This window comes from Eptatretus burgeri, chromosome 15, assembly GCF_056783735.1.
Source record: "Eptatretus burgeri isolate ZD-2024b chromosome 15, Ebu_testis_v1, whole genome shotgun sequence".
Lineage (NCBI taxonomy): Eukaryota > Metazoa > Chordata > Myxini > Myxiniformes > Myxinidae > Eptatretus > Eptatretus burgeri.
Genome location: NC_140975.1, coordinates 54,393,604 through 54,407,103, shown reverse-complemented (window position 1 = coordinate 54,407,103; position 13,500 = coordinate 54,393,604). Strand labels below are relative to the sequence as shown.

At 42.8% G+C, this 13,500-nt stretch overlaps 1 protein-coding gene across 1 annotated transcript in view; it reads left to right on the top strand.

Moving 5' to 3' along the window:
* LOC147012194 (solute carrier family 22 member 6-like) overlaps positions 1–13,500 on the top strand; it is a 91,709-nt gene that overhangs the window by 10,331 nt on the left and 67,878 nt on the right. Inside the window, exons 2-3 of the mRNA XM_085856021.1 lie at positions 6,525–6,628; positions 10,942–11,096. Coding sequence (XP_085712147.1) covers positions 6,525–6,628; positions 10,942–11,096 — 259 coding nt within the window. The remainder of the gene's footprint in view (positions 1–6,524; positions 6,629–10,941; positions 11,097–13,500) is intronic.

Below are 13,500 nucleotides of genomic sequence, written 5' to 3'. Positions count from 1 at the left end.
AAGAAGAAGAAGAAGATATATATATGTGTGTATATATATATATATATATATATATTCAAAATATTCATATATATACATATTTTTCATATATATTTAAATAAATACATACAGCTCTGGAAAAAATTAATAGACCACTGCAAAATTATCAATTTTTCTGGTTTTACTATCTATAGGTATATGTTTGAGTAAAATGAACATTTTTGTTTTATTCTCCAAACGACTGACAACATTTCTCCCAAATTCTGAATAAAAATATTGTCATTTGGAGCATTTATTTGCAGAAAATGACAACTGGTCAAAATAACAACAAAGATTCAGTGTTTTCAGACCTCAAATAATACAAACAATACAAGTTCATATTCATTTTTAAACAACACAATGCTCATGTTTTAACTCAGGAAGAGTTCTCAAATCAATATTTTGTGGAATAACCCTGATTTTCAATCACGGCTTTTATGCGTCTTAGTAAAACAAACCTGCGTCTCTCCACCAGTCTTTCACATTGTTGTTGGGTGACTTTATGCCACTCCTGGTGCAAAAATTCAAGCAGCTCGGCTTTGTTTGATGGCTTGTGACCATCCATCTTCCTCTTGATCACATTCCAGAGGTTTTCAATGGGGTTCAGGTCTGGAGATTGGGCTGGTCATGACAGGGTCTTGATCTGATGGTCCTCCATCCACACCTTGATTGACCTGGCTGTGTGGCATGGAGCACTGTCCTGCTGGAAAAAAACCAATCCTCAGAGTTGGGGAACATTGTCAGAGCAGAAGGAAGCAAGTGTTCTTCCAGGAAAACCTTGTACGTGGCTTGATTCACGAGTCCTTCACAAAGACAAATCTGCCCGATTCCAGCCTTGCTGAAGCACCCCCAGATCATTACCGATCCTCCACCAAATTTCACAGTGGGTGCGAGACACTGTGGCTTGTAGGCCTCTCCAGGTCTCCCTCTAACCATTAGACGACCAGGTGTTGGGCAAAGCTGAAAATTGGACTCATCACAGAAGATGACCTTACTCCAGTCCTCTACTGTCCAATCCTTGTGGTCTTTTGCAAACCTCAGCCTGGCTCTTCTTTGCTTCTCATTGATGAAGGGCTTTTTTCTAGTTTTGCACGACTTCAGCCCTGCCCCGAAGAGCCTGTTTGGAACCGTCCTCACCATGCACTTCACCCCAGCTGCCGTTTGCCATTCTTTTTGTCAGTCACTTGATGTCATCCTACGGTTGTTGAGTGACATTCGAATGAGTTGGCTGCCATCCCAGTCAGTGGAAAGTCGTTTTCGCCCTCTGCCAGTCTGTAGCTTTGTTGTCCCCAATGTCTGCTGCTTGACCTTGTTCTTATGAACCATCGTCTTTGAAATTTTAAGGATGGAAGCAATGTGACGCTCACTGTATCCCTCTGCCAGTAAAGCCAGAATTGAACCATTCTTTTCCTCACTCAAAACTTTTCTTTTCAACTCTTTTGGCATGGTCAATAGTTATTTTTTTGATTCCAATTACTTTTGAGGTACTACTAGCACTGTTTTTGCCATCCAGCTGTTCCTATTGCAAGAGGATAGTGATGACCACAGCAGTGGTTTTTATACTTTTCCTTGTTAAATAAGATTCGGTTCAGGTGATCACCTAATCAGTACCTCACTAAGTAGAATGAGGTGTGCCTGTGTTGGAATTCATCAGATACTGGAATGGAATGGCTGCCATACATGTAGAGATGCTGATTTAAATATTTTTTGGAGTGGTCTCTTATTTTTTTTCCAGAGCTGTATGTATATATATATATATATATATATATATATATATATATATATATATATATATATATATATATATATATATATATATATATATATATATATATATATACACACACATATATATGCATATATTGTTACATTTATGGGTTCCGAGTATATGATGAGGGGGTTAATCCTCGTTAATCCTCGGAAGAGCCGGACCTGGAGCCACTGCTCACAATTAACTTTGTGGTACGGTGGGTTGCTTTAAACCACGAATGCCAATAAGTTAACCACAAGTTCCAGTGTCCACCGTCTAATTTGCCGTTTCACTTGAGGTCACGTGGCTTCCTGAACGGGATGCATCCTCGGCGATGCACCAATCTTATCTTGATTAGATCATAATTAGGGCTGCCGAGTGTTTACCACTTGGGCATGCCGACTATTGCAGGTCAATTCGTTTGGTAATTACCTCCCAGTCGATCTAGGTTTGGACAATGTTGGCTCAATGGAAGGGAAGAACAAGCATGGACAGGTTGAAACGTCAACAAGGAATTATTAATGAACAAAAATATATAAACTGAAAACCTTTTTATTTTCGGTCACTGCTTCGGTACCCACATTGAGGATCCAATCACTGGCACCCCCATGTGGGCTTAACAATGCCATCCCCCTTCGGCGAGTGCTCTTGGGTCCCCATGGAGGTAACCATCGCTGGCACCCCAATGTGGGCATTACAGTCACTATTTCTTACCCCAACTATAATGAGCCCTCTGTGTCCTTGAGGTGCTCAGCCGTATGTCTGTCACCAACCAATTTGTTTTAAAAATTTTGCCGCTGGGCATTAGGGTTTTCCCACGGGGAACCCAGCCATGCTCACCACTCCCATTGCTCATGCCGTGGGTACCGTGCATATTGCACACCTGGTTCTCGTGGAAAAAAAAATTACAGCCAAATTCCTTTTGTTTCGCCGTCCGTGCTCCAGTGATTTATCTGTCACGGAGCGTTTACACACCGGTCCCTCAGCATTTGTCACTAAACCAAGAAATCGTCCATGCTTGGGCGGTTTGCGAGGCACAGATCGTGTACACTCCCGGACATGCTGTGCAAGCGTACCTCGTAGGGCCAGCGTGAATCCCAAATCCATGATGATTTTCCCACGCTCGAGACGAGAACACATCCGCATTTTAAATTTGTTGCTCACAGAGGGCTCACTCCTCCCGTCAGTAAAGCTAACAGCTACCACCATGTGTGTCAGTGGATGTCCTGCGCTCTTACACTCGCTCATGCACTCCACACCACTCGTTCCTGGCAGGCGCTCCATCACGCTTGCTCTCTGCACGCTCAGCACACACTCCATGTCTCTCATCACTCCAAGAAACCATGGGTCCTTTATTCCTCCCAAGCTTGATACACACCCAATCGCATCATGCACGTGCCCAATCTCGCCATGACTCGCCTTCACTATACTCACCTCCTCCCGGATGGTCTCAAGGACAAGTATCCTCTTTGCTTGATCTTCGAGCACTTTGTCACATTGTAAATATATCATGTCCATGCATTCTATAGTCTCCTCCTTTACTCCACTTCCTCTTTCTACCTGTTTTGCTTTAATTTTAATTATTTCGATTTTACCTCATCGACCTTTTCTTTTACCTTCGTTAATTCTTGATGCGCCCCTTGTATTCCCCCCTCTAACGTCACCTCCGTTTAAAGTTGTGTTTTCATTTCCTGATCCTTTGTTCTCATGGTCTGTGTCACCTCCTCTACTCTCTTCATCAGTTCCTTGTATACTATTTTACATTTTTTTTTTAATTGCAGTCATCTCTCTTGTTGTTTCCTTCTGCGTGGCTCTGAACTCCTTAATCGCCCCTGTGTTGTTCTCCATTTGTTCCTTCAATTCATCCTGTCCTATCGTCAGTCTTTTTACCTCCTTCGTAATGTTCTCAATCTCCTCCATCAGTCTGCCCTCGCTCTCCCTCACTTCTTCCTGGACACCGATCCTGCACTCCCTTACCTCCTCTCGCACCGCCGACATTTCTCTGCCCATCGCATCCATTCTGCTGCTGTTTTCTTCACTCATTCTGTCCATTCTGCTGCTGTTGCTTTGGTCCATCAAAGTTATTTGTGCCATTAATTGCCTCATGAACAACATAGTGTCATTCTCGGGCTGCACTGGCTGCGACAACCCGCCATTTTGTGCTATTGCCGCTGCATTTTCCTGAGGCCGAGGGTGGAAGTTATTTTCCATCTCTCCCATTGCTTCCTCTTCACCCTCCATTGCGACTTAATGTGGGTCCTGAATCAATTCCTTATCCATATTTACATCGCTGAGATGGCCCACCGGGCATTAGGGTTTTCCGCTGCTCTGAAAACACCTGCCCAAACCAATTAATTGTCCGCACAAATTCATTTAAATAAAATTTAGTCTAACAGCTCTGAATTTTGAGGTGCGTGAAGCACACCACAGGTGCACTACCTGACACCAATTTATTGGTCAAGGGGTTCAAAAAATCCCACTCCCAGACTGCAGTTTGTTACGAGGACTCCTGACACCAGTTTTTTGATTGGGAGGTTCGAAAAATCCCACTCCCAGACACCAGTTTGTTAGGGCCATGGGTACCGAGTGTATTATGAGGGGGCTAATCCTCATTTCTCCTCGGAAGAGCCGGACCTGGGGCCACCACTCACAATTAACTTTCTGGTACGGTGGGTTGCTTTACAACCACGAACGCCAATCAGTTAACCACAAGTTCCAGTGTCCACCGTCTCATTTGCCGTTTAACTAGAGGTCACGTGGCTTCCTGAACAGGGGACATGCCCTCGGCGATGCACCAATCTTATCTTGATTAGATCTTAAGTATGGCGGCCCAGCGTTTATCGCTGGTGCATGTCAACTATGTCAGGTTAGTTAGTTTGGAAACTACCTCCCAGTCTATCTAGTCTATCTCGACTATACTGGATCAATGGAAGGAAAGGACAAGCACGGACAGGTTGAAACGTCAACAAGGAATTTATTAATAAACAAAAAATAATAAACTGAAGAAGTTTTTATTTATTTGTGGCGAAAATAGGTGAATTCAAATCAATCAAAATAATCTCAAACAAAAAGAATTAAACAGGCATTGATAGAAAAACAGACACAGAGCAGATACTTATCACTATGCCTTACTTAACGGTTAAACATGAGACAAGGGAAGCCAGCAAGAAGATCATTCAGGGGGGGGGGGGGAGGGAAGAAATCCGATCTTCGCTTACCAAGGTAGAAGTCATACATCCAATAAAACATCCCAAAATGTGTGAGCGTGCCTTGTTCCGCAACCAGCGCCCTGCCTTGCCGTGCATTCACTTGCAAACAGGCTCGAACACCAATCGACATCATGTCATCATCCTCAGGAACCAGGAAGGCCAAGAATCAGGTATGAGCAGAACCAGCAAGAATGGTCCAACCGTCACCCACCGTCAGGAGCAACAACTGTCACCAACTCACCAACTGTCAACGACTCACCAACAACTGTCACCAACTCACCAACTGTCACCGACTCACCAACTGTCAGGAATTGTCACCGTCAGAAATTGTCACCAAATGACTGCTGCTGTAAGGAACCGTCACCCAGCTGTCAGGAATTGTCACCAACTGACTGGAGCAACTGTCACAAATTGTCAGGAAAGTGGTACTTTTAAAGGCGACCAAGATCCCATTAATCTGGAGCGGTACTTATAGAGCCCATTAATCACAGCTGACCATCTGTGGAAGGTTATGTGTGCCTCTCCTGACCTTCCCCATAATTCCAATTGAATGCCATAACGTTCCGCAGATGCTCTGGTGGTTGTCTGGTGGGCTGTATTCGAAACCAATACTTGCACATTGATCCGTGTCCATAGGCCAGTCAAGAATGGCAGGTCTCCACATTCTGGCTGTCCCAGAGCCTCAGGGAGGGGCTGCTCGGCCGCATGCCCAGGTGGTCACCTCCTCGGCCCTTACTGGCCCTCATTTGTGACGCCATGAAGGTGTGACCTGCAACACCTCCCTCTAGTGGTCCTCACGGTGCACTATGCCAGGTGCCCAAGAGTAACCACCTGAATCCCAGAAGGTCTCAACCCCTTCCAGGATCCGGCGACCCCTCTGCCATCTCTCAATGGTGAAGAATCACTTTAAAATTTGAGTGCAGTATCCGGATGTGGATCTGGATCTTCACCAAAATCGAATCAATTCGTCCTTGTCACACACCCAACCTGTCCACCAAGTTTCATCCGAATCCGTTCAAAACTTTTTGAGATATCCCACTCACAAACAGAAAAACAAACAGACAGACAGACAAACAGTGGTGAAAACAAACTCCGTTCACCTTTGGTGGCAAAAGTAAAAACGGCTGGGCCAATCTCCACCAAACTTTACATATGTGCTGGGGGTACCCAGGGTCATTTCATGGGCACAACCCACCCCAGTGAATGAATTATCTGTATGTGTGTGTGTACGGCTGAAAATCATGGGGAAAAAAACATCAGTCTGATGAAAAACCGACCTCAAACAAGGAAATGAGACCATTTGGTCCATCATTGCCTTGGTGCAATCTCGGGTCAATTTTGGCTGCATGTTTAATTATGCATATTCTTGATGGTTTACCCAATCAAAATTAACTCAGCCAAGCCCCCACCCACAACCTCTCCCCACCCTCATGACACCATCCCCACTACACATCTCCCCACCCCAACCACCCCCCTCCCACCGCCCTTCCACATCCCCACCCACATCCTCCAACTTCTGCAACTTCCCCTTGTCACCTAACCCGCAGTGGAACTTGGTGTGTGAGGAGAAGCTGATGAAGCAGATGGCCCAGTCCGTCTACATGGGTGGATTGCTGGTCGGTGCGATAGTTCTTGGAGGCCTTGCAGATAAGTGAGTTGGATTGTTTGGTGCATGACTGGTGATCAGAATGTTATTGATACTGTAATAATAATAATAATAATAATAATAATAATAATAATAATAATAATAAAAAGAGAAAGTCAATCACTTTAACATTGAGCAAAATATGGTTTCGTTTACTCTCCAAATGATCTTTTTACAGCAATTTTAATGGTTCTTTTGAAGCACTTTCAAACTTCTAACTCAACAATTAGATTTACATGCATATTCTTTATTCTACATCATTGTTAAAAGACAGATTGAATAGTGAACGCTTTTGAGAGTTTAGTCCTGTCGCCAGGTGTGGGGTGGGACCGTGGTGGGGTGCGAACACACCCCCCTTTTGCCTGTTATGTTATTTTTTTTTTAATATGAAATCACAATTGTCACGCTTTCCATTGTGGAGCACACGATAAGGCAATATCTGTCCTGGTATGGGACCAGAAATATAGTGTATCACAGCGTTTTCAACTGATATGGTGACTGCGAATATTAATCATTCTGCTTGATCAAGTTAGAAAAATCCATTACACCGATGTTAATTCATCCAGGACGAAAATTACTCATATTAGCGAAGATTGATCGTTCAGCATAATATGTGGCTTTGATCACGTGACACTAGATCATCATTCTCAAACTTTTAATATCAGGCTCATCTCTGTTTATTTGATCTTGTCTAGTTTTCTGGTAGATTTGATTCTTAATAAGGTGTATTAAGCATTCCACACAAGTATAATCTGGATAGTTGTGAAATTGTGGATTGAATATTGTGTTTTGTACCTTGAAACTGGGGTGGGGCACTGGTTGTGACTGTCCCCTATTACAAGTGAAGTACACCGAGATCACAGAGTCATTTAGCTGCTAGCAAATCCGGATGGTTCAAATCAGAGTAAATGCCGACCATAGAATCAGTGCAAAACGGCCGTGCCATGTTACTTATGAAAGGTTAAAGCACTCTATGAATTCTACATTGTGAGATTTTCAGTACCGTACCTTTTTGAATGTTACCCCGCAGTGTTTTCAGATGTTAAAGTAAAACATCTACATCGTCATAGTGTAATTTTTGTTTAGTTCAAACTGTAAAAATGAATGGTAACTATGCACCAACTGTTCAACAACAAAAATAACAATAATTACAGTATAATATATAATCGGTAATCTCTTTGAATTTTCAGACTTCACCCCAGACATTGACACTTGTTTAGTCCACAAGATCCGATTCTCAAATCCGAAATCATATTTCGATTATATATTTTAAAAATAGCTCCGCAAAGCGGGTGTAACCCCTCAGCCCATGCATTGTAAAAGGTAGCAGTGATATCACGATGATGCAGTCAGTTAGAGCACGTTGGACGTCATATCGAAAAATCAATCAGACGTCAAGATGGCTACCGTGGCGGAAAGTGAAAATCGCAGCGTGCCCATTTTCGAAAGGAACCTTCTTCTACTCAACCCCAACACACCCTGCAAAAATGGATTTAATCGGACAAGGTGTTCTCCTCGAAATCGATGGAAACCAATTTCAAGATGGCTGCCATGGAGGCCACATTGAAAATCACAGCACGCCCATTTTCGAAAGGAACCTTCCTCTACTCAACCCCAACACACCCTGCAAAAATGGATTTAATCGGACAAGGCGTTCTCCTCGAAATTGACGGAAACCAAAAATTGACAGACGGACGCCCGCCCGGACGGACGCCCGCCCGGACGGACGCCCGCCCGGACGGACGCCCAGACAACGCCGATGCCGACAATACCCCTTAGCCAATTCGGGCTGAGGGGTAATGAGTCTGTGAGAGTGCATCGTGTTTATAAGGCAAAGCATTTTTACTAGGCTGAATCAAAATGATGGTGAAATTGGGCTGAGCAAGGATAAGCCTTTCACGAAGGTAAGCTGTTGATTATCTTCAAAAGGATAATTATGCAATTTTCATTCATGCACCTCCTTGGAGTTCCCTTAGTATGCATGCAAAGTTTGGGGCCGTTAGGTTTCATGGTTTTGGAGTTATGGAGGAGACACTGACTGACTGACTGACTGACACACACTGACATTTATTATAATAGATTATATTATACTTCCACCGTTTATTAGCCAATCCCTCATGTTGCGAGAGACAGGGTTTTGCAATCACTTCTGTGTGTCTGTCCAGGCCATAACTTAATTTTTACCATAGGGGTTTTGTCATCAAATTTTCAACAAAGCTTTATTATGAGAATGTAGAGAAGACAAATTAATAACTTGGTATAAAGGTCAAAGGTCAGCATCACACAAAATCGTCAATTTTCATCAAATTGAACTGAAATAAAAATTATCATTTGAGCTTTTGTAAGTCATAACTTTTTTACCATTTGAGATTTTGACATCAAATTTTCAACAAGGCTAGATTTTGATAATTTGGAGAAGTCTAATTCATAATTTGGTCAAAAGGTCAAATGTCAGCATCACAGAAGATCATAAATTTTCATCCAATTGACCTGACATTTTAATTATCATTTGAGCTTTTGTTGTGAAATTTTCAACAAAGTTTTTTTCATGAAAATATGGAGACGCCAAATTAATATTTTGGTCAAAAGGTCAAAATCACACAAAATCGTCAATTTTCATCCAATTGACCTGAAATCGTGCTCAGCAGATTCTCTCAGCGAGGGAGCCTCGTGAGTAGAAGAGGCCAATGGGCCGATCACGTGCCTCATGGTTGCAGCAGGTTGATTAGCATGTCAAGGAGATGGGGATGGGCCAGGCATCTGCCTGGGGGATGGCCAGATGGAGGCTCCTGGAGTACCGGCAGAAAGTGATAGCAGTGACGTGCTGCTCCGGCACATGCTCCAATACCGGACCTGACCTGACCTGACCTGAAATTGTAATTATCATTTGAGCTTTTGTAAGTCGTAACCTTTTTTACCATTTGAGCTTTTGACATCAAATTTTAAACAAATATTTATTTTGTGAATATGGAGAAGACAAATTAAGAATTTTGGCCAAAGGTCAAAGGAACCGTTTAGCATATGGAAGAAGTCCAAAATCAAAGCTGGTTGGCTTTGCAGTTTCAGATGCTCTAGTTTTCTTTAAAATTCATTTTCTCTGCAACCATTTGGCGGATTGAGACAAATTTTTCACCATTGGAGTGACTCTTCATGAGAAAGCTTTTTTAAGTGATAATTATGACATCATAGGTCATGTGGTGGGGCAGCCATGTTTTAAAAAAGTAAACATTTTGAACCTTTTCTTCTCCTAAACCACTCCATTGGAAAAATTGAGACTTGGCACATGTCAAGTACTCCACATAGGAATAAGTGTTGTTCACAATGACTTCATCGGTGCCTTCACGATGATGTCATAATTGTATATGTCAAACACTTTATCCGTTCACTCTGAGAATTATTGAAGGTGATCTATGGATAAATTGTATGGGAGACTGAAATCGATGACTTCATTGGTTATGTTATTTGGCAGCCATAATGAATTGAAAATAAAACACTTTCAAAATCTTCTTCTGAACGGCTTGCTTGGTCAATACGAAATTTCATGCACATCATATACTTGCCTTAGGGAATATAGCTTTAAATTTAACCTCGTAGGTCACATGGTCTGGGTGCCATATTCTTTTGAAGAATAAACCTTTAAAAATCCCTTCCTCCAGAACGGCTTCACAGATCGACGGGAAACTTCACACACATTTTCCACATATCACGTTGTTCACTTCATCAGTCACAATGGTCTGGCAAGCCATATTGCATTGAACGAAAATCTATATAAATTTTTTTTCTTGAACAGCTTAATTGATTGACTTGAAACTTAACAAGTATAATCTAGTAGTCGTGGGGAATATATGTTTAAAATTTCAACATCATCGGTTGCATGGTCTGGAAGCCATAATTGCTGGACAGGTTGGGTGTGTGACAAGTACGAATTGATTCGATTTCAGTGAAAACCCGGATCCGGATCCTGATATGAGAATTTTTTTAAATGATTCCTCACCATTGAGAGATAGGGCTAAAAACAATATATCGCACGATATTTCAAAACGTTGTGGATGGATTCGTACAAAATTGGCGAGTAGTTTGGGTGTGTGACGAGGACAAAATCATTCATCTTTAGTGAATATCCAGATGAAGTTCTGGCCTATCAGTGGGCGACAAAACGTAAACTGTTCAACCTGACACAGGTATGCGCTCTACCGAGTGCTGTTCTAGTTTCAATTGCAGCATACCGTTGTTCCTTGGAATCCCCGTGTTGGGAAGAATGAAACTTGGTGTCACACTGCATACATTTATCAAAATATTATTGTGCATTCGTTTTGCAGGTTTGGACGCAGAACAATTTTACTGATTTCTTACCTTGGACTGGCTGTATCAGGATGTTGTGCTGCATTCGCTCCGAGCTTGGCTCTCTACATGGCGGCACGTTTCTTCGATGGGATGTCTATGGCTGGAGCTGCACTGAATTCATTCTCATTAGGTAAGGTTTTCAAACTCTTGTGTTACAACAATCGCATAATTGGCAAACCATAATGAAAGTGGTCTCTAACCGAGGGCATCGATTTACGATCCCTTTGGTTGTAACCTCCTCTTGCGAGCGATAAAGGAGGAACAGGGTTATCCCAAGACCCAAGTTATTCCTTAGTTTTATTTATTTATTTAGGATCGCATTTCGAGGACTATGTTGTCGTGTTTTGTTGTTTTATCATTGGAGCACGTTGTTCTCACATATTTCTTCCAAAGGGTTCATTAACGACTATTACTTAAGCTCCGACAATCTCCATTTTTAGTTCATTTGTCAGTGTTTCTTGGTGTAGTTTTCAAAATGTCAAGGAGGTTCTATTTTATAATTTTAGTTGCTTTGACCATCACCAGCACAGCATCCTGAGCACCAATAGTCTTGATTTTCGGGTCCTGGTACCTGGACATTTTTTTTAATCTCTCCATTATTGAGGCCAAAGCCACTGAGTACTGACACCTCGATTAGCAATAATGTCCTTTTCTTCTTTTTTCTTCTTCTTCTTCTTCTTCTTCTTCTTCTTCTTCTTCTTCTTCTAATAATTGAGCATGATGTCTGATTACAGAGCCTCACTCTGATTCATTGTTCACACTCGATGGGATGGCCGGGTCGTACACCTGAGCACGACATCATAATTTTCAACGATTGCCCTTGGTTCATATTTCCTTTGCTTTCCTGGGACTGGGATATAGAAATTTTTACCTCCGTCACCAAAGGTGGTCGGAGGTAATATTTTCACCCCTGTCTGTCCATTTCGTTACTTGCGAAATTGAAGATTCACAAGTATATTAGTTAGCTTGATCTGTTATTATGGCTGTCTGTCTATTTTGTTTTATGTCACTCGCCGACAGATCACATTTTTACTCCAATCTTCATGAAACTTAACTAAATGGAAGGGGTAGTGTCAAGCTGGAAGCCTATTGTTTGAAGCCTATTGTTTGAAGTTAATAGGTCAAAATGTCAAGCTCGCACAAATCATCAATCTTCATCTGATTAACTTGATATCAATATTGTGATGGATGTCACCTCTGGATAACTCTGAGAGGACAGTGTCTTCAAGAAACCATGATCACCAGTTGCCTCAGAACTTCCAGATGGATCCCTTGCAAAGTTGTGTTACCATATACAGAAGCCTGAGTGTGTGCAGGTACCGTGCCGGTGCTTACGCAACAGACCTTAGTCAGTTAGCCGAGCAGAACCAACATTGCTTGACCGCATCAGAGATCTTAGATAACGAACTCACGCTGGTCAAATACTTATGATATATATTTTTTTGTATACCTTGTCAAGGCCCGAATGAGAGCTAACACACAACGCACAGCAAGGGGGGCACAAGACAAGAGGGGAGGGAGAGGGAAGGACAAAACAGTTGGGAACAGAGACATATGGAGATCTGTGGAATGGAGAGGGATGGGGCAGGAAACATGGGGTATACAAGATAGACATTACAGGCATTTTAAGGAAGGAAAGCAGGGAATTTGAAGGAGGTGGGTTTGGGTGGATTAACGGGGGTAGAAAAGATCGAGGTTTTGGATGAAGGACGAGAAGAGGTGGTGGTGAACAGCTGTTTTGAAAGCCTGGAGGGAAGAATGGAATTGAACAGAGTGTGGGAGTTTATTCCAAAGGTGGGAAAAAAGAGGAATGAAAGAGTGAAGGTGAGCAGTGATTCGTGATGATTTTGGTCATTTTACCAGAAGGGGGTTGTTGGCGGACCTTGAGTACCCTGCGGAAATATGGTGGGGACTTATCGCAGACAGAACAGGGGGGGGGCGAGACTGGAGAGGAGACGGAAGAAGACAAAAGACCACCGACCTGCCTATGGTGAGAGAGTGAGAGGCCGAAAGACTCGGCCTCATCGTGGGAGATACCAATGATCACAAATGACTTGGTTTCCACAGCGTGAAGCCTAGAAAGGTGAGAGGCAGGAGCACCAGTACAAAGGGGAGAGAGCAGTACTCCATCAGGCTGTGGACGAAAGCTTTATATGTGGTTAGGAGCTCAGGTGGGCCAAGGAAGGACTTTGCACGAAGGAGGATTCCCAGTCGGCAACAGGCTTTGGAGGCCAGGTTGGAAATGTGGCTTTCCCAGGAAAGATCATGGCAGATAGTAAGACCCTGAAGCTTGAAAGAAAGGACTTATTCAAGAGGATTGTTGAGGAAGTAGATGGGGGTGTTTTCTAAATGGTCCTTTCAGAGAGACAGAGTGAGAGTGTGAGATTTGTCAGGATTGAAAGACGTGTTCCACGTGTTGGACAAGTTTGTAATTTTATCCAGATCTGCAGAGAGCGAAGAAGCTGTGGCTTACCGGTCTGAGGGATGATAGATGGTACGACAGAGGGTGGAGTCATCAGCAAAGAGATAAAGAG